General features: G+C 46.5%; 1 protein-coding gene across 6 annotated transcripts in view; it reads right to left on the bottom strand.

The window, feature by feature from the left end:
* LOC125465965 (cAMP-specific 3',5'-cyclic phosphodiesterase 4C-like) overlaps positions 1 to 22,254 on the bottom strand; it is a 340,991-nt gene that overhangs the window by 58,966 nt on the left and 259,771 nt on the right. For 3 of the 6 annotated variants that reach the window (XM_059638435.1, XM_059638437.1, XM_048560011.2), the window contains 2 exons: positions 4,093 to 4,284; positions 3,461 to 3,541 (listed from right to left, as the gene is read on the bottom strand). In XM_059638435.1, coding sequence (XP_059494418.1) covers positions 3,461 to 3,541; positions 4,093 to 4,284 — 273 coding nt within the window. Of the gene's footprint in view, positions 1 to 3,460; positions 3,542 to 4,092; positions 4,285 to 21,539; positions 21,964 to 22,254 lie in introns of those variants that run through there. The other 3 variants (XM_059638436.1, XM_059638438.1, XM_048560010.2) reach the window with 2 other exon arrangements.

The raw sequence follows: 22,254 nt of genomic DNA, 5'->3' as shown, positions 1-22,254 counted from the left end.
TCAAGTTTACCTGATACAGCTCCTGGGATGTTTACATCATGTCAGAGATGCTATATACAGGCAACTTGTTGACGGCTGAGGGCCTAGTTATCAATGTTGGGCAAAAGCCAGTGGTTAAATGCACTGGGTGTGCCAGTCATTGCAACAGGAGACTAGCAGGAGAAGATTTTGAATAAAAAGTACCTATGTTCCTGAAATCCTTGCAGAAAGGCACAAGATAGAGAGACATAATTTGTCCCTTTGAACCTCATCCTCGAGAGTTAACTCTTACTCTCCGTAACACCCCTGCAGTATTTGAATGCTCCCAGATTTTAGTCATAGAGTCATATCGCACATAGACAGACCCTTCAGTCCAATCACTCCTTGCTGATCATAATCCCACCTGCACTTGGCCCATATTGCTCCAAACATTTTCATTCATGTAATTATCTAAATGTCTTTTAAATGTTGTAACTGTACCGGTGTCCACCACTTCTTCTGGCAGTTTATTTCATACAGGAATCATTCTGTTTAAAACAAAAATGCCTCTCATGGCTTTTTAAAATGTTTCTCCTCTCACCTTAAAAATGTGCCCCCAGTTTTGAAATTCCCCACCCTAGGGAAAAGATACCTGCCATTCACCTTATCCATATCGCTCATGATATTATAAACCTCTATCAGGTCAACTCTCAACCACCTAGGCTCCAGCCTCTCCTCATAACTTTACCACTTATGCCAAAGCATTTTCACTCACCGATTTCTGCCTAATAATTGTTACAAATTTACTCAGCACTAACTTAAACTAATAATCTCTGGTCCTAATTTCCTGACTGTTTGAAACTCTGGACTATTCCCACTTGCTCAATGTTAGGGATTTTTAAGCTTCAGCAACGTTATTCTCTTTAGTCACATCATTTCCTCATTGCGAAAGTTCTCTCTCCTCCACTTCTAGCACATTCAATGTTTTGTTAAAATTAAACATGGAAGTACCATGCAATCAGAAGACCAAAAGGTTCATTTCTCTTTAAAATTACAATCTGAAGCAGAAAAGACAAAGAAGGATTTGATTTTTAAAAAAATTCCGCTGTAAGTGGTCCAATATTATCAGGATTCAAAGAAAGTTAGAGAAGAGTCAGTGGGTCTTTCCAGATTCAGGAGTTCATTGTTTGACAGAAGGAACCAAAGATGACCAAAGATGAACACTCTTTCCCTCAAGATGTGTTTAAATGCAACTGCAATGAATTCTACCACATTTTTTCATGCATGTGTTCTCTACGTTCCCATAGAATTCTCAAATTATATACATTCGGCCCATCAAATTTGCACCAACCATCTGAGGAGCATGCCATCCAGACACACCTCCCTATCCTGTCCCTGTAACCCTGCTTTTCCTATGGCTAATCCACCTAGACTGTACATCCCTGGGCACGACGGGACAATTTAGCATGGCCAATCCACCCTAACCTGCTCATCTTTAGACAGTGGGAGGAAACCAGGGCACCCGGAGGAAATCCACGCAGACACGGGGAGAACGTGCAAACTCCACAAAGATGATCGCCCGTGGGTGGAATTGAAAACAGGTCTCTGGTGCTGTGAGGCACCATGCTGCCCAATATGCCAATCCTAAATGTTTTTCCTTTGTGACTCCAGTTCGAGGCTTGAGGATTTTTGAGAGGCCTATGGGTGCTGTCGGAGCTGTTATGGTGTGGATGGAGCTCAGTGGTCATGATTACTGCCTTGAATCACAAAACTCCCCAAGTTTCAGCGTGTAACCCCAATGAGGTTGCCAACTCCCCGGCACTTTGGGGAGCCCTGGTCTAATTGCAAATTCTAAGAGATACTGGCAGAAGCTACCTAAAGGGGGTGCTGGAAATCTGAAATAAAACCTGGAAATGCTGGGAATACTCAGGTCAGGCAGCATCTAGGGAGAGAGAGATAGATATAATGTGTCAGGTCTGTGATGCTTCGTCAGATAAACTGATGATTTCTCATCACCCTGAAACGTTAACTCCGTTTATCCTTTTCCCAGATCTCCGACTTGCTGGGCACTCCCAGCATTTTCTTTTTGTTTTCCCGGGCTCTGATTGTTGTTCAGTTTACAATCCTACAAGAGACACAGCACCCTGAGGTTGGGGTTGGGGTGGGGGTTGGTAGCATGGTGCCAAGAGGGTTTCTGGGTTATTCTATTGCCTAGCCCATTGGCACTGAAGCCAACTGCAATGCCTTTACAATGATTGGTTGAAAGACCAGCCTGGTCCTTATGGATAAGTATCACACCGCAGTGCAGTCTGTCACTGGGATGGACCTACTCTCTCTCACACTGGAAGACTGCCCAATCGTCTCAATAAAACCAGGCCAGGAGCAAATGTGACACAAGACAATTCTTTTTAATCCTTAACAAGGCTGACAACCAACTAATAAATCACCCAGAAACATTTCTGCACCAATAGGTTTATAAACCATCAGGGATCTGGGGCCTTTCCATTTTCCAGTAGGACAGAAATTTTGCAACAATCCTTCTTGTCTTATTCTGTAAATAACGATAATTCACCAAGTGGGGTGATGGTGGAAGGGATGTGGGGGTGGGGGAAGAGAATTGCAGGGAGGGTATGGGGTGTGTGACAGCGAGGGGTGCGTGAGGGGGTAAGGGGGTGTGTGCGGGGGTAAGGAAGCGTGCGAAGGTGGGGGTCCGCTGTGTTAGGGTGAGCAGACTGAAGCAGCTTGGTGATAAGTGTGATATCAAACAAGCCCGAATGAGTATCTTCTGACACCTTGGTGTGTGGAGCTGAGGGGAGTGTGAAATGTCAGCCACCTCATTGGAACAAGGGATCTGCATGTTTCCCATTTTAAATCTGTGTGCATTTGAGGCCAAAGTCAATGGGCAGGCTGTAGAGAAGGCCACAGACTCATCAGTCCAAAGCCAACTTTACCAAAGTGTCCTATCAGTTTTTCTTTTAAGAACTTTATGCCAGGATTGCTGGGGTAGCCCGTGGGAATGGGCCATACTGCTGTGTTGAGTATCTAACAATGGGAGACAGCATGTCTGATTCCAGACAGTCCACACGTCTACCAATTGTACAGCAAGACACAGGATACAGGAGAGGGACACCCACACTGCTGGATGAATGTTTACCCAATAACTTCTCACTGCTCAATGAATCGTTGGGTTAATGTGCTGGGTGTCTGTCAGGTGCAAAGTATCTTGTGTCTATGGAGTATCATGTGCTCTGCATGATGTGCTGTGTGTCTACGATGAAATACCAGTGTTGACTGTAGTGTTGCTCTAACCTCTGGGCACATTACCCCAAAAACAGCTCCAATGGGTGTCAAACATTACCCTGCAGTGAAAGCCTTGTTCTGTTTTGCTGCGCCCACTCTCACCCTGGTCTCACACACCGATACTCTGGGAAGTTTCACCTCGTGGTTAGTACATTGTGATAAAGGTGGACAGACTGGCGTCCAAGTAACCAATCTCACTTACTTTCCCATCGTCAGGGCAAGGACTGGCTCGGAGAACCGGGAAGCTAGGGCAGATCTTGGGTGAGCCTTGAGATAGATACTCCTGGTAACCGGCCAGAGGAGAGGACAAAGATCATTTCAAGACAGTTAGTTAATTCCTATCTCTCCCCATTGACCATGCCACATTTCTTACAAATCAACAGCCTGTGGTGGCCTGGGCCTCCAGCATTTGGAGATTGGCATCTTCAATCCTGCGATGTGCAACACCCAGGAGAAAACCCATCAGGTCTCACCAAAAAAATTCTTTCATTTGCTTCAGTTAAATGCCTTTGTTGGGGATGGGAGGTCGGTGGGGGGAGTGCCAAAAAGACAGAACAAAGGTCAGAGTCTGAGGGTGGGGCAATTGGAGACAGGAAGTCATGACAAAACCTCTAGGAAGATGCTTTCACCAAGAACTGGCAATCCTATCAGGATCCCTGACTTTGATGGTCAGCGTCGAGTTTCCGCTCCTTCCCTCCACCCTGTGGAAACTCACTAACTCCATCACCATTCACACAGCATCGTGCCCTCCCCCATGCCCCCCCCACAGGCTACTTGGGGAAACCAATTCAAGCATTAACCGCACAGAAAGGTGTAAAAGTGAACATCACTCACATGTCACTGGCGATGGAGGAGTTCCGGGACACATTCTTCGGAGAGAGGTCGTAGTCGCTGTCGGAACGGTACAGGAAGGATTCCCGCCGCTGAGTGTGGCTGAAGTTTGCCTGCAGCACAAGCCCTGAGCTGGGACTGGTCTGAGGATCAAGTGGGCTGCGTCCAGGAGACAGGCCATTCTCAACGTCGAAGCTGCTCAGGATGGAATGACAGGGGTGTGAGTGTGGAGCAGATACCTCAGCTCAATCCTAACCTCAGCAAGGTGAGTGGTGTCAGTGCCTGAGGAGTCAATGGGAAGTTCAGTACATCATTTTTCACCCCCAAAATCCGTAACCGATACTAGCCCACAGAAGTGAAACACCTTAGTTTTAAAATTCTCACCCACTGTTTTCTCCATAAGACACAGGAGCAGAAATTTGGCAATTTGGCCCATTGAATGGCAAAGCAGACTCAATCATGGCTGCTAAATTCCTCAATCCCATTGTCCCCCTTTCTCCCCGTAACCCTTGATAATCAAGAACCTTAACCGTACTCAATGGCTTCTCGTTCTTCCATGGTCTATCTTTTCTTATAACCTGCTTCAGTCCCACAACTCCCAACATCTGCACTCTTCCAGTTCTGGTCTCTCGCACTTGGATCATGTCATCCAGCTTGGAAACAGACCCTTCGGTCCAACCAGTCCATGCTGACCATAATCCCAAACTAAATTAGTCCCGCCTGCCCGGTTTACCACCCTTGGTGGCAGTGCCAAGGTCCCGAGCTTTGGGAAATGCCCTCCATAAACCTTGCCACCTTGCTTCCCTCTTTTCAGACACTGTCTAAAACCCCACCTTAACCAAGATTTTGACAATCTGCCCCACATTTGCTTAATTTGGCTCAGCACTCACTTTGCATAGCAACCCTGCTACAAAGCACCTCGTGATGATTGATGGCATTAGGAGTGCTGTAGATATACATGTTATTTTATACATATAAATGCTTTCCAAAGATTTTTGTGCAAACTAACATTCTGATTAATCTCCTCTATACCCCCTCCAACTCTTTAATATTGATCTGAAAATGTGGTTCCCACAAATTCCCATGGTATCCCAATTGGTGGAGGGTTATTTCCGAGTTCATTCGGGGGATGTAACTGTCACTGGCAGAGTAACTTTTGCTGCCCATTCCTAATTGCCCCTTGATCAAAGTAGCTTGCTAGGGCTATTTCAGAGGGCAGTTAAAGAGTCAACCCCATTGCTGTGGTTCTAAAGTCACATGCAAACCAGACCAGGTAAGGATGGCAGATTTCCTTCCGTGAAAGATATCGGTGAGCCAGATGGATTTTTACAACAATTGATGATAGTTTCATAAACACAGTCACTGAGACTTGCTTCCGATACAGGTTTTGTTTTCATTGCATTTAAATTCCACCAAACACCATGTTGGGATTTGAACCCACGTTCCCCAAGGTTAACCTGAGGCCTCTGGGTTACTAATCCCGTGACATTACCACAATCCCGTGATAAGACAAGCACCTTCTCTGAAAATTAAGGAGTTCAGGCTGTTCAGAGTGAAATCGGAAACACATTTTCAAAAAAGTTTAAATGAAATTCTTTGACAACCCTGCATTAATAAGGATGTTGTGAAACATGAACGGGTTCGGAGAAGATTTACAAGGATATTGCCAGGGTTGGAGGGTTTGAGCTACAGGGAGAGGCTGAATAGGCTGGGGCTATTTTCCTTGGAGAGTCAGAGGCTGAGGGGTGACCTTATAGAGGATTAGAAAATCATGAGGGGCATGGATAGGGTGAATAGTCAAGGTCTTTTCCATTAGATTTGGGAGTCCAAAACTAGAGGGCATGGGTTAAGGTGAGAGGGGAAAGATTTAAAAGGGACCTAAGGGGCAACTTTTTCACACAGAGGGTGGTGCGTGTATGGAACGAGCTGCCAGAGGAAGTGCTGGAGGCTGGTACAATTACAACATTTAAAAGGCATCTGGATGGGTACTTGGGTAGGAAGGGTTTAGAGGGGTACGTGTCAAATTCTGGCAAAATGGGACTAGATTTATTTAGGATGATATCTGGTCAACATGGACGAGTTGGACTGAAGGGTTGGCCTTCATGCTGAAAAGTCTCAAAGACTCCAAACTTACAATGCAAGGCACCTGGATCAGACCATCTTTCTATTTTAAACACTGCCAACCATTTAAGTACATGTTCTTCATCTATTTTTATCTCATCCAATATTGCCAGCATCATTTCCTATCCTGCTGTATTGACAGCAGCCTGCTCTCTAGAGAAGGCAGATGGGTTTATTCATCAAGCAGACTAGCCAGGCACTCTGTCTCAACACAACTTGACTCTACACTTCCTTTGTTTATGCTTTTACACTTTATACCATCATGAAAGGCCATGTTTCCTTTTACAATCACCACTATCTATTCTCATGATCTCTCTTCCTGCCTCTTTTTTTTAAAAAAGAACTTCCTTTGTACTTTGCTGGAGATTTCAAGATAACAAAGTGTGAAGCTGGATGAACACAGCAGGCCAAGCAGCATCTCAGGAGCACAAAAAGCTGACGTTTCGGGCCTTGGCCTGCTGTGTTCATCCAGCTTCACAGTTTATTATCTTGGATTCTCCAGCATCTGCAGTTCCCATTATCTCTTATACAATTTTAACCTCACTGCGAAGCCTCTTCCAGGGATGCCTAACCTGAAGAAGTTACCCTCCTCCATCCGGACCAACCTCAGGGAACCTCTCTCCCACTGCAACTCTCTTGTAATCTCTTACCTGTCTGTCTTCCCTGGACTGACCTATCCCCTCCCTACCTCCCCACCTATACTCTCCTCTCCACCTATCTTCTTTTCTCTCCATCTTCGGTCCGCCTCCCCCTCTCTCCCTATTTATTTCAGAATCCTCTCCCCATCCCCCTCTCTGATGAAGGGTCTAGGCCCGAAACATCAGCTTTTGTGCTCCTGAGATGCTGCTTGGCCTGCTGTGTTCATCCAGCTTCACATTTTATTATCCTTTGTACTTTCTTTCTTTAGCTTAGATCTTTAAATTGATTAGCAATCCTTCCAAGTGTCACAGTCCTACTCTCTGTGTCACATTTTAACCACAGCAACTTTAGTTTCACTAGCGCTTCACCGGGTCTCACTGATGTTGTTACCTAGAATGGTGACGAAATGTCTGAAAACTAACCTTCCAGCTCAGCTCAAACTCACATCCAGAAACGTAACGTGAGCTACAAATCTTCTCAAAACTCACTAGCAACTTTAGTGTTTGAAGCAGCTTGATTATGGGAAGGTGTTCATTCTGTACCTCCGCCACATCTTCTGACTGTTTCACCCACACTCTAAACCCCTGCCTGTTCCAGTTAGCCTGCCATCACCATCTTAAACGTTTTTTGGTATTTGTTCACGGGATGAGGGCATCGCTGGCTAGGCCAGCATTTACTGCCCATCCTTAATTGCCCAGAGGGCAGTTAAGAAACAACCACATTGCTGTGGGTCTGGAGTCACACGCAGACCAGACCAGGTAAGGATGGCAGTTCCCTTCCCTAAAGGACATTAGTGAACCAGATGGGTATCGATAACAATCGACAACTTTTAAAATTTCAAATGTTTTCCCCCAGTTGACTTCAAACGTTACCACCTGCCACATGGGATTCGAACTCTGGAACTATCACCACAATGCTAGAATACAGTTAAAGATTTCTTAACAATGCAATTCTAATGTCACATATGATCCAACAAAGTCAACATGGTGTTACAGAGAGGGAAATTATATTTGATAAATTTGTGAAAGTTTATTTAAGAAAGTAACTCGCAGGGATAACCAGTCAGTGGAATGCACTTTGATTTCAAAAAGGCATTTGTTAAGATCACTGTCTGAAGGGAGGGAGAGCAGGATGTAATCTCATTCCAACACCCAAGGATCTGGAGGGACCTGGCAGGGTGTTTCCCCACACCCCTGGGTGGGCAAGGACTAACATCAGAACACAGACCCAATTATTTAAGACTGAGATGAGGAGGAACTTTTTTTTCTCTCAGAATTACAAATGTTTGGAATTCTTAACTTTTGAGAGTCCTGGATCTTCTCGTGGTTAAGCATATCAAAGACGGAGGTACATTTCAAACCACTGTCGAAATCAAGCGGTTTGGAGAGCTGGCTGGATTGGGGCTGAGTCAGAAGGTCAGCTATGATCAACATGGGGGGTGGTGGGTCTGCGTGTTGTGTGGGGAGGTTGCTGGTGGTGGAGAGAGTTTAGAGAACCATACAATATGGAAGAGGCCCCTTGGCCAATTGAAAATCCATATCATCAAAAACGCACTACCATCTCCACTGGTCTCAATTTCCTGCATTAGACCCTGAATGTTACCACACTCCAAGTGGCTCATTCATGTTTTTTTTTTAAAAAGATTGTGAGGTTTCCCACCCCAACCACCCTCCCAGGCAGTGCATTCCAGACCCCCACCACCCACCGAACCTGCCATCTTTCAGTTTTAGAAGTGCCCCCTTGTTCTCGATCTTCCAGCTAAGGGGAAGAGCTGCTTTCTCTCCACCCTGTCCTAGCCACTCAATCTTATACACCTCAGCCTTCTCAACTCCAAAGGAAACAACCTGAGTGTGTCCAGCCTCTCTTCATAGCTGAAATACTCCATCCCAGGCAACATCCTGGTGAATTGTTGGGAAGTTGAAATGTTGGATACAGATTAACAAACAATACCATAATAGACTAACATTTATATAGACCATAGGTGTAAAGCCTTTGGGATTTCACATGATTATATGATAACATGGAGTTGAAGGGGGTATATTACATCGGAATAAGGACATACAGAACAGGAGATGGTAATTAAGGAATGAGTCAGGCTCATGAGGCAGTAAGGTCTATGAAATGGAACCTATCTGACAGTGAGCTATAAAGCAGTTCGCCTCATTGCCCTGAGGGAGGGGGGCAGTAGCCAGAACTCCATTGTTCAATCGTGTTTAGGGGCAGCACAGTGGCTAGCACCATTACCTCACAGCACTATGGACCCGAGTTCATTTCCGGATTCCGGATGACGTGTGTGGAGTTTGCACATTCTCCCCGTGTCTGCGTGGGTTTCCACCCACGGACCAAAGACGTACAGGGGAAGGTGGACTGGCCATGGGAAATGCAGGGTTACAGGGATAGGGTGGGAGGGGAGGGGATTAGGGTGGGATGCTCTTTGAATGCTCGGTGTGGACTTGATGGGTGGAATGGATTGCTTCCATACTGTAGGGGTGAATCTGTGATATTCAGAGACCGAAGAAGCAGACATGATTCCCTCCACAGTCAAATAGCACACAAGACTATTGGCAGTTTGCAGGGGACAAATAGCAGCTTACAAAGAAAAGGGAAGTGATAACCTAGTGGTATTATCGCTGGACCGTTAATCCAGAGACCCAGATAATGTTCTGGGGAGCTGGGTTTGAATCTAGCCCATGGCAGATGGTGGAATTTGAATTCGATAAAACATCTGGAATTAGGAATCTAGTGATGATCGTGAATCCATTGTCGATTGTTGGAAAAAATCCACCTGGTTCGCTAAACGTCCTTTAGGGGAGGAAACTGCCATCCTTATCTGGTCTGGCCTACATGTGACTCCAGACTCACAGCAATGTGGCTGACTTGTAACCGCCCTCTGTGTAATAAATGTTGGCCTAGCCAGAGACACCCTAATCCCACGTGTGAATAAAGGGGAAAAAAACCATGTGCCACACCAGAGATCCCTCATAAACCTCAGCAACGGCATACTACAACTTCCGGAGAAAGAAATTTTAAGTTACAGTCAGGTAGATTGTAACAGCAGATGTGTTTAAGATGTCACAGTTCCACTGATGGGTGGCACAGACTCTTCCCCCTCCCCTCTCAACATTGGCTGTTCATGTTCAAACGGTGGTGACTGACGTCACTAACAACATCCGTCTGTGCGCACACAGTCTCCAAGGAGACAAACTGACACAGCGTTCACTAATGACAGAACACTGACAGCACTGTGCTTCCTTGTTAACCCTCCAGACAGTTTATAATCACTTCATACCGATCACCCATGCTAGGGCAGGGCAAAATTAAACTGTTCACGTATAAACTCTTTCTAAACTATTGCGTCATGCTCACTAAATTGGACAGGACACCGCCCGCCCGGCACCCTCCGTAGCCTCCCAAGTTTCACCGTTTTCTACTCCCTCTGCTCTTTTGAAATGAAAGTAAAGCTGTCTCTATACTATGAAAGCACAGCAGATCAGACAGCATCCGAGGTGCAGGGAAGTCTAAACCCTCAGGACTGGGGAGGGGAAGGACAGTCCAGAAACAGATAGCGGGAGGGGTGTGGGGCTCGGGGGAGGGTGGGTGGGGTGGAGATAGGTGCATGCAGGTAGGGGGTTATTGTAGTTTATGTTTGGCCTCACTCTGACAGTGGAGGAGACCAAGGATGGGCATGTCACCATGGAGTTAGGGGGGGGGGGGGGTGGGAATTAAAAAGGATGGCAATCGGAAGGCTGGGTTGGTCAGTGCATGGGTAGAGCGCAGATGCTCCATGAACCGGTCCCCAAGTCTGCGTTTGGTCTCCCTGATATGGAGGGGACCACATCGGGAGCAATGGATACAGTAGATCAGATTAGATGAAATGCAGGTGAATCTCTGCCAGATTTGGAAGGATTGTTTGGGGCCTGGGACGGAGGTGAAGGGGGAGGGGCAGGGGTAGGTGTAGCACCTCCTGCAGTTGCAGGGAAAGCTGCCAGGTGTGGTGGAGGGGTTCGTGGGGAGTGTGGAGCTGATGAGGGAATCACGGAGTGAATGGTCCCTGTGTTAAGCAGACAGTGATCTGGAGGTAAATACCGCTTTGGTGGTGGGGTCTGATTGTAGGTAGCAGAAATGTCGGAAGATGATGTGTTGTATTCGGAGGTTGGTGGGGTGGTACGTGAGGACTAAGGGGACTCTCTCCTTATTGTTGTTGGGGAGAGGGGGTTTGAGGGCAGAAGCGTGAGAAATGGGGGAGATACAGTTGAGATCATCCTCAATAACAGAGAAGGGGGAACTACAGACACAAAAGTAAGAGGATATCCAGGAAGTCCTGGAGCAGAATGCCTCATCCTGGGAGCAGATGCAATGGAGGTGGAGGAATTGGCAAGAGGGAATAGAATTTTTGCAGGACAGTGGGTGAGAGGTGATGTAGTTGAGGTAGTTGTGGGAGTCAGTGAGTTTGAAATGGATGTTGGTGGTGAGTGGTTTCCAAAGATGGGGGTGGAGAGGTCCATGAAGGGGAGGGAGGTGTCAGAAATGGTCCCGGTGAATTTGAAGGTGTGGTGGAAGGTGTTGGTGAAGTTGATGAACTGTTTAAGCTCCTCATGGGAGCAAGAGGTCACTCCGAAGCAGTTCAATGTATCGGAGGAAGAGGTGGGGTATACGGCCGGTGTAGCAGCAGAAGAGGGTCTGTCCCACATATCCTACGAGGCTGGCATAGCTCGGGCCCATGCGGGTGCCCATGGCCACCCGCTTTGGTTTGTAGGAAGTGGGAGGAATCAAAGGAGAAATTGTTGAGGGGGAGGACCAGGTCCTCCAAACAAATGAGAGTGTTGGTGGAGGGGGACTAGGTAGGCCTACAGGAGAGGAAGAAGCAGAGGGCTTTTAGGCCCTCCATGGGGTACGGAGGTGTACAGGGACTAAGCGTCCATGGCGAAGATGAGGTGTTGGGGACTGGGGAATTGGAAGATTTGGAAAAGGTGGAGGGCATGGGTTGTAGGTAGGGAGTTCCCCAACCCTGCACTTCCTGTGTCTATCTCCTACCCAAAATACATAAAGTCAACTAGCCTGGTTGATCTATTGTCTCTGCCTGTTCCTGTTCCACCAAGCTCATCTCCTCCACATCAACTCTAACTCTGTTCTTTCCCCTTTGCTCCAGGAACTCCCCACTTATGATCAGCTCCCTGACCTGACCTGACCTGTCTATTTTCCTATTCATGTACACATTTCACCCTCCCAATGACCAAATCACAATAACCCCCGACCTGCACCTCCACCTATCACTATCCCTCCTACCCTTCCCCCAGCCCCACACCTCTCCCTCTATTTATTTCTGGGCTTCCCTCCCCCTCCCTCATCCTGGTAAAGGGTTTCGGCCCAAACATTGACTTTACTGTTCCTCAGACGCTGCCTGACCTGTTGTGCTTTTCCAGCCTCGCACCTATAGACTCTGGCTTCCAGCATCTACAGTCCTTACCGTCTCCCTCTACACTGTTCCATCAAACACTCCCAGGACATGGACACGCAGGGTTGGATGCAGAGTAAAGCTCTCTCTACTCATTTGAACTGAAAGTAAAGCCCCTCAACAGTGCCCCCATCAAACACCTGCAGGACAGTGACAGCACAGGATTAGACAGAAGGTAAAGTTTTCTCTGTGCTCTGTCCCCCATTAAATACTCCCAGGACAGGTACAGTATGGAGTTAGATACAGAGTGCAGCTGCATTGTCTCCATTAAATACTCCCAGGACAGGTACAGTATGGGTTGAGATACAGAGCGCAGCTACATTGTCTCCATTAAACACTCCCATGGCTGGGACAGGATGGGGTTGGATACTGAATAAAAATCTTTGAACACAAATTGGCACGTGGCGTCCTGGAACTAGACTGGCAATCAGTTACAAATTAGAGGACAGTTGTATCTCATTTCAATGAAGGTATTTGTTAGGAATGCCACAATCCCTTTGATAAAGATGTTTCAAATTATCTCTGGGTGGGACAGAGGAGATGGAAACAGGCTGGTAGAAGGCTCTAGAACAAGAGGACATTGATATTTATATAGGATTACATCGGAGGCACTGCACATTTTCTGCCGAACTGTTCTTTGCAAGAAGTTATGCTCGACATGAGCTACTTCCCTTCCTTCACTATCTCAGCCAAACATATTATCCCTTTTCCTCTCTCTCGCATATTTATTCAACTTCCCTTAAGAGACCCACATTCGTACAACTTTCTGGGCGAGGAATTTTCTCCTGCATGTCTCATCTATTTATTATTTTACCTACAGTGACCATCTTACAACAAAGGGTCCCAGTTCAGAAATCTCCCCACAAGAAGTATATTCTTCCTTACCTATCCTGTTCAAATGGTCAATCTTATCATTTTGTATTCCTTAAAACCATTATCATGCCACCATTCAGGTTTTGCTAGAGCAAAGTGCCCCAACCTGTTTAATGTGACCAAAACTTATAACCTCACAGTCTGGAATTAACTTTGGAAATTGGTTTTAGTATATTCTCCAGAGCTTTAATACCTTTTTGGACTAAATGTGGAGCCCAGGACTGATGGCATTATTCCATTTATGGTCTAATCAAATATCAATACAATTGTAACGTGGTTTCTTTTCGATTCTCTCACTCCCTTGGAATGAATGCCATCACTGTTTTTTTTAAAAGAGAAACCCTACAGCGTGGAAGCAGGCCACTCAGTCCAACAAGTTCACACAGACTCTCCAACAAGCAACCCACCTAGACTCAACCCCGCCCCCCCCAACCCTATCCCTGTAACTGTGCATTTCCCACGGCCAATCCACCTAACCCGCATATCTTTGGGCTGTGGGAGGAAACTGGAGCACCCGGAGGAAACCCATGCAGGCACGGGGAGAATGTGCAAACTCCACACAGAGTCGCCTGAGGCTGGAATCGAACCTAAGGCTCTGGGGCTGTGAGGCAGCAGTGTTAACCACTGAGTCACTGTGCCACATTTTACAGTCTCACTGACTTGTGTCTCCTGACCTTGAGGCCCTCTGAAGCCTTGATAATATTTTGATCCTTATTTTCCAAGGAGATTGTGTGCCCTTTATTCTGGCTAACGAAATGAACCCCCGCATGCTCAACTGTGCTGCAACTTGGGAGAAAGGTCACTGGACCTGAAATGTTAACTCTGCTTTCTCTCCCCACAGACCTGCTCAGTTTCTCCAGCACTTCCTGTTTATGTCACAGTATCATCAGGTTTCGCAATCTATTTGCTGCTCATTCTGTAATTTGTCTTCTAACCCAACTTGCATTGACAGTTGGCATGACGCTAATAGGTGGCACCATATCAGGGGTCTTTGAAAATCCAAATACTGGAGACTGACTATATTACTATGATTAGTGGAGGGGCTACAACCCCAAGCTAAGGCTTTGGAGATATATGCTCAAATTCCCACCATGGCAAATGGTGAAATTTTAATTCAATAATAATCTGGAATTAAAAGCCATGTAAGCATTGAGGATTGCTGTAAAAACCCTTCCAGTTCACTAATGTCCTTCAGGGAAGGAAATCTGCCATCCTCACCTGGTCCGGCCTACATGTTGTCTTGCATCACATGCCGGTGACTCCTGGTTGCAGATAGGGATGGGACACCCACATCCCACAAAAAGAGTTACCCTCCTCTATCTTCTCTGCTCTCACAGACGTTACTGAAACATGGCCTACCGATTTCAAATCCACTTTATTATATTTCCAGTTTCTAGGTGTTGCACCTTTGGGTAAACATTGCTGGAAAGAGGTATAAAGTCTAGGTTTTTTTTAACCTCCATCATCAGGATTGAAATGCTAGAAACCCAACTTCAGGAAGTAAAATCATTCCTGCATGAGACCCGAGTGCTGATTGGCTGGACTACGATTGGCATGGAGACGCTGCAGGAACTGTTAAAGGTGCACTAACTATACTGCCAAGAAAGCCTTTGGAGTTAGCCAATCCCTACTGAATCCTCACTGCAATACCTTAACCATTCAGAGTTGGCTTGTCTTTGAACTGGTCCAACACCAAGATCATGGTAGAGAGAGCTTAGGTGGTTCCCTCCCTCCTATATGGCTCTGAGATGCGGACTGTCTACAGCCGACACTGCAAGACACTGGAGAAGTAGCCCTAATGCTGTCTGTGCAAAATACTGAGAACCCACTGAGAAGGCCAGCGCATCAACACCAGTGTCCTTGCCCAAGCCAACATCCCCAGCACAGAGGCACTAACCACCCCTTAATCTACTACAATGGGCTGGGCACACAGTCCGCATGACTGGCACGAGTCTCCCCAAGGAGATGCTCTACTCCCAACTTCAAAACAGCAGGCAAGTCCCAGGTGGACAGAGGAACTGTTTCAGCGATACCCTCAAGGGCTCACTGGTGAAGTGCAGCATTCCCACAGACGCCTGGGAATCACTGGCCCAGGATCATCCAAAGTGGGAAGGTGTCACGCGCCTCGAGACTTGCCTCCAGGAAAAAGTAGATGCCAGGCGAAAACAGCAAAAGGAGTGCACTGCCACAATGTCTCACTCACCCCTTCCTGTGACCCCCTTCTGCCCCAACAGTAACAGAGGCTGCAGTAGCGTGGGTCTGTACAGCCACCTACAGACTCACCCGGAGAGTGGAAGAGAGTCATCCTCATCTGAGAGAAACCACCAGCGATGATCAGGGACAATGGGAACTGCAGATGCTGGAGAATCCAAGATAACAAAGTGTGGAGCTGGATGAACACAGCAGGCCAAGCAGCATCTTAGGAGCACAGATGATGTTGACTTTGCTCACTGAGACAGTCAGCAGTAGCTGGTGCCTCTCCATCTCAACTGTTTCCCAACCAATTAATACCCTAATCTCATATCATATAAATTGTTATTTTCTTTCTAAGTTGTGTTTCTTGCATGATGAGTGCAAGATGAAAAGATCGGACTTTAATGTTTAGGTTCTGTGTCACCAAGCAATGTTTTGAGTAAAGCTCCTGTAATCTTTCCTACCACAGACATTAAGTTAATTGGTCTAAAGTTTCCTGGGATTTTCCAACTCCTTTTTTTTTTAAATTATAGGAATGACATTAGCTGTCTGCCAGTCTCTGGTAAAATTCCCTTCCCTAATCAGGTTTGTTATATGTCTATGCAATGATGCCTCTGCCATCTCCTCCCTAACTTCTGTCAACATTAATCCAGGCTGTGAACAGGATTGTCCCAGAGACTGTTCACAAGGCGATTTAGAGTCAGAGAGACATACAGCACAGAAACAGGCCCTTTGGTTCAACTCATCCATGCCAACCAGATATCCTGTACAATTCTAGTCCCGTTTGCCATCATTTGGCCCATATCCCTCTAAACTCTTTCTATTCATACACCCATCCAGATGCCTTTTAAATGTTGTCATTGTACCAGCCTCCAGCAATTCCTCTGGCACCTCGTTCCACACACAGGTACGTCTCCTATAACGCTATAGTTGCATTTTTGTGCGACGTTATGCTATAGAAACTTGCATTATAGGGAAATCGCAGAAGAAAATCGCTATACTGTGCAGTGAAAGTTCACATTATCCAAACAGCATCCACTATTCATCAATCACATTACATCCAATTCGCGTTAACAGTACACACGTTATAGCAGAACTACCTGCATACACCACACTCTGCATGAAAAAGTTGCCCCCTAGGTCCCTTTTATATCTTTCCCCTCTCACCTTAAATCTCTGACCTCTGGTTTTGGATTTGTACACAAGTTGGAACACAGTGTAGGACAATGTAAAGCAGTCGTTTATAAATACAGGAAACGTTTACATCACACCCCTGTATGGGACCGCATTTGTGAATTGCTGCAGAAAGGTTGCCAAAACCGAAGACCCTCCCACCCTGGTAATACGCTCTTCCAAACCTTTTCAATCAGGCAGAAGGTACAGGAGCTTGCACACGCACCTACATGTTCAATAACTGCTTCCTCCCTGCTGTTATTAGACTTCTGAATGGAACTCTCTAACTTCAAATCTAATGTTGGGTCTTGCTTTAACATACCTCCTGCACAGCTGTAACCTTGTGTGCCTTGCTCCAGCTAAACACTCTGAGATCTGTGTGGAGGTACTAAAAACTGCCAATGCTGGAGTCAGAGACAACACGGTGTTCCTCCAGCTCCACACTGTGTTATCTATGATCTGTAAGTACTTGTTCGTAATGCTCGGTAAACAAAGCTTTTCACTGTACTTAGGTACACGTGACAATAAATCAAATCAAACCATGCGCGCTCTGAAGTACAAGTGTTTGTAAGTATGGGTGTTTGTAAATCATGGACGCTCCTTGTAGCTGAGAGATAGTAGGAACTGCAGATGCTGGAGAATCTGAGATAACAAGGTGTAGAGCTGGATGAACACAGCAGGCTAAGCAGCAGAGGAGTAGGAAAGCTGACGTTTCAGGCCTAGACCCTTCGCTTTTTGAAGAAGGATCTAGGCCCGAAACGTCAGCTTTCCTGCTCCTAAGATGCTGCTTGGCCAGCTGTGTTCAGCCAGCTCTACACCTTGTTATGTCACCTCTTATAGTTGCTTGGTTGCACAGAATTTTGAGTTTTGCTGAAAGAAAGACACCTGCTACTGAAGCTTTTCACCTTACACTCATCAGGGAAGACACAAGAATGCTAAATTTCACAGGAAACAACAATTTACATTGCTTCAGAAAAGGATGCAGATTGGTTGGCCAGTCAACTCTCATTAGTTGAAGTGTTGCCATCGGGACTGAACTGGGGAACTGTTGTTCCCAAAGTTTTTGCTGAATTGAAACACATACAATTAATTTCTGGACAGGTTCCTTTATTCACAGAATTCAGGGCCCCAGTCTGAATACATGTAGCTTCCAGAAGCCAGAGGTTAAGACACTGCTCACTTGCAGTCCAACCAATAATCTTCAACGTGATTATCATGTAATTCTCAACACATTTGCAGATATATTCTGTTCAAAGGTTTCATCCTGGCTAAGGGTGATTACAGACAACTCTCAAATCAACACATTCAGTGATGTTATAACACACCTCTAGAGCAAATGGACTTGAACCCTGGGCCTCCTAGCTCAGAGGCAGGGGCATTACCACTGCAACACAAGAACCCCTTAAGTTTGACTACGAAACTGTAAGTTAGATTAGTGTATAAAATGGAAGATAGCTATTTCGGACTAAATGCAAGGCCTTTCGGAGAATTTACAGGGAGGATTCACGGAAGTCGGGAATGGAGCTGGTAGCTGACAGAAAGGGGACAGAAGATGAGAAGAGAGAGGGTGGAAGAGGAAAGAAGAAGAGTACAGAGGGGACATCGTGAGACAAGCAGGGGCAGGGGAAAAATGCCTGAGGGAAGAGGGAGGGTAGGAGGGGGCAAAATGAAAAGGGAAGGGAAAGGCAGCAAGAATGGTACAACAGCAATTGTGTGTACAATGGACTTTACAAAGCTGTTACCAGCCAACAGATGTGAGAGGGAGCAACGCAACAATAGAAACTGGAACTCATCTCTGATTGAGGGCAAGAACCACGATACTGCCTCCCCCTCTCTCACCTTCTGTTTAAGCATTATCCTTTCACCACCCTCCTGGCCCCAAAGCCTCGTTCACCTCTTCCACTCCAAACCCCAATCTCTGTGGGCCATTAGACTAACAAGATCCCAACTGGCCAGAGGTGAGCTGGGAGATCCCCTGCTGTCTTGGTCAATATTTACCCTCAACAACATCACACTAAGAGACTATCATGTCATTATCACATGGCTGTCTGTGGAATAAGGCCATAAGATGTAGGAGCAGGAGTAGGCTATTCTGACCATTGATTAGTCTGCTCCATCATTCAATGGGATCATGGCTAATCTGATAATCCTCAACTTCACTTTCCTGTCTTTTCTCCATACCCCTTGATTCCCATCACCAATTAAAAATGTCTATCTCAGCCTTGAATATACTTAACAACCCAGCCTCAAAAGCCCTCTGTCGTAAAGAATTGTACAGACTTACTATCCTCAGAGAGAAGAAATTCCTTCTCAACTTTGTCCTAAATGGGTGACCCCTCATTCTGAGATTATACCCTCTGGTCATCTTCCACAAAGGGAAACAACTTTTCTGCAACTTCCCCCGTCAAGCCCCCTCAGAATCTTTCAATAAAGTCACTTCTCATTCTCCTAAACTCCAATGAGAACAGGCTGAACCTAGTCAACATCTCCTCTACAGTCAGGATCGACTGAGTGAACCTTCTGTGGGCTGCCTCAAAAAGGGGTAGTATACCTTTTGTTAGGTATGAGGACCAAATCTGTTCACAGTATTCCAGCTATTGCCTAACTCAGGCACAGTTTATTTTCAGCAGGAATTCCCCATTTTATATTCCATTCACTTTGAAACAAATGGCAACATGGCATGTGTATTCCCAATTACCTGCTGAACTTGGACAGTAACTTTTTGTGATTTAAGCACAAGCACTCCCCTAACCTTTTGTACTGCAGCTACTTTCTGCGGTTTAATCTCCATTTAAATCTTATTCACCTCCCCATCCTTCTGGCCAACCTCTCATTTTCCTGTATTTTGTTCCATCTGCCAATTCTTTGCCCTCTTACATAACCTGCTTATATCCCTCCGTAAACGCTTTGTGTCATCCTCACCACCTGCTTTCCCACCTAATTTTGTCAGAAGTCACACATCACCAGGTTATAGTCCAACAGCTTTTGGAGCAGCTTGAGTTTTCAAATAAACCTGTTGGACTATAACTTGGTGTCATGTGATTTCTGACCTTGTCCACCCCAGTCCATCACTGGCACCTCCACATCCTGGCCACCTATTTTTGTGTCAGTTACTAACTAGGCTTTAGGACATTCACTTCCCTCATCCAAGTTCTTAATATATATTGTAAACAGCTGTGACCATAGCACTGATTCCTGTGGGTTTCCACTAACTACATCTTCATCGTGAAAATGTCCTTCTTATCACAAGATATCTGTCTTCTATTATCTAATCAATTTTCTATCCATGGGACCATATACCTTCCAACACCAATGGGCTCTTAAATTGCCTCATGTGTGGTACCTTATCAAGTGATGAATCATGAATCACAGTCTCTACAGTGTGGGAACAGGCCCTTTGGCCCAACAAGTCCACACCGACCCTTGGAGCATCCCACCCAGACCCATCCCCCTATAAACGCACACATCCCTGAACACTATGGGCAATTTAGCATGGCCAATCCACCTGGCCTGCACATCTTTGGACTGTGGGAGGAAACCAGAGCACCCGAAGGAAAGCCACGCAGACACGGGGAGAATGTGCAAACTCCGCACAGGCAGTTGCCCGAGGCAGGAATCGAACCCGGGTCCCTGGCACTGTGAGGCTGCAGTGCTAAGCACTGAGCCACCGTGCCATCAAAAGAGTCTTTTGAAAATCCAAATACATTGCATCCACAGCTTCCCCCTTATCCATCCTGTTTGTTACCTCCTTAAAGAATTCCAGGAAATGTGTCAGCCAATGACCACCCCTCATGAAGCCATTCTGACTCTGTTTGATCATATCATGTATTTTTAAATGATCTCCATTGTATCCTTTATAATAGGCTCTGACATACAGTTATAGAGATATACACCATGGAAACAGAACCTTCGGTCCAAGTTGTCCATGCCAATCATATAAACATAATCCCATTTTTGAGTGTTTGGCCCATATCCCTCTAAACCCTTCCTATTCATGTACCCATCCAGATGCCTTTTAAATGCTGTAATTGTACCAGCCCCCACCACTTCCTCTGGCAGCTCATTCCATACACACACCACCCTCTGTGTGTAAAGGTTGCCCCTTGGGTCCCTTTTAAGTCTTTCTCCTCTCACCTTAAAGCTATGCCCCTCTAGTTTTGGATTCCCCTACCCTGGGAAAATACCTTGACTATTAACCCTATCCATGCCCCTCATGATTTGATAAACTTCTATAAGGTCACCCCCAACCTCTGGCTCTCCAGGGAAAATACCCCTGGCCTATTCAGTTTCTAATCCCAATGCCAGACATTAAGCTAACTGGCCTCTCGTTAACAAAGTGTGGAGCTGGATGAACACAGCAGGCCAAGCAGCATCTTAGGAGCAGGAAGACTGACGTTTTGGGCCTGGACCCTTCATCAGAAATATGAAGGGTCTAGGCCTGAAACGTCAGCCTTCCTGCTCCTCTGATGCTGCTGGGCCTGCTGTGTTCATCCAGCTCTACACCTTGTTATCTCGGATTCTCCAGCATCTGCAGTTCCCACTATCTCTGGCCTATAGATACCTGTGTAATTTTTTTTGTGTGTGAGCAAATTGGCTTTTGCATTTCAAATACAGACCACACTTTTCAAAGAACTTTACCACCTGGAGATAGAGGAATCAGGAAAGCTACAGAAATCTTAAATAAATAAAAACTGCGGATGCTGTAAACAAGTTTCTGAGGACCCGAAACGTTAACTCTGATTGCCCTCCACAGGTGTTGCCAGGCCTGCTGACAGCTTTTCCAGCAACTTTCTGTTCTTGTGTCCACAGAGATCCAAGTGAGACTTCTCCACGTTCCACTCCACCACTTCACTGACCCACACACAATAACCTCACTGTCCCCCCCCCCCACCTCAAATAAAACCCCATGCAATTCCCCTTCTGCAAACCGCCCGTGAGGTAAGGCACAGAGAGAAACGGGGCAAAGGATAAAGGAAACAGCCTGGGAACGCATTACCGTCTTCGCTTGTGTACTATGTCAATGGGCCGGTTCACAGAGCGGGGAGATCCGTTGCTGCAGCCCAGTCTGGGGACTCTCTCTCCCGCAGGAAGGAGCCCGTAGCTCCCGGACAGGCTCATCTGCTGCTCCGGAGTCCCTCTCCCTCTCCGTCGCAGCTGGGACCTTTCTGGGGGGTTTTCTTCTTCCTCAAAACTCAACGTGGGCAATGACTGATGTAGAAGACGCGGCACTTCCTGCAAGCCCGCTCCATGGCTATACGGGAGGCTTGGGGCTTTGCATGTTCAAAAGAAAAACACAATTCTATCAACTCAGAGACCGCCAACTCCCAGAGTTGATTCTCTCTCCAACGTGCATGTCCCTGTCAGCCTCCCGCTGCCGATCAGCCCGAGCCAGGAGACTGAGACAGTGAGCCCAGGCTGGGAGCTCGGTGCGTCATTGACAGTGGGTGGACTCTCTCTCTCTCTCTCGGTTCACTCCCCCCAGCAGTCTGCATCCGCCCAGGGCCATCCCCACCCTCTCCGCCAGCTCACTGCCTTTACCCCCACCCCTGGATTCGGTCTCACTCTGGATGGGAGCCTCATGTCACTGCTTTGTGCTTCCCTCTCTTGTCTTCTCCACTTCGCAGATCTCTCGCTTTCGCCCTCTCTCCCCCCGCAACCCCACCCCATGCTGGTCAGACAACTTTCCGTCCATGCGATCGCGTTCATCCAGG

Source organism: Stegostoma tigrinum, chromosome 30 (assembly GCF_030684315.1).
Source record: "Stegostoma tigrinum isolate sSteTig4 chromosome 30, sSteTig4.hap1, whole genome shotgun sequence".
Taxonomy (NCBI): Eukaryota; Metazoa; Chordata; class Chondrichthyes; order Orectolobiformes; family Stegostomatidae; genus Stegostoma; species Stegostoma tigrinum.
Note: the sequence above shows the minus strand (reverse complement) of the source record. Positions and strands in the feature narration are given on the sequence as shown.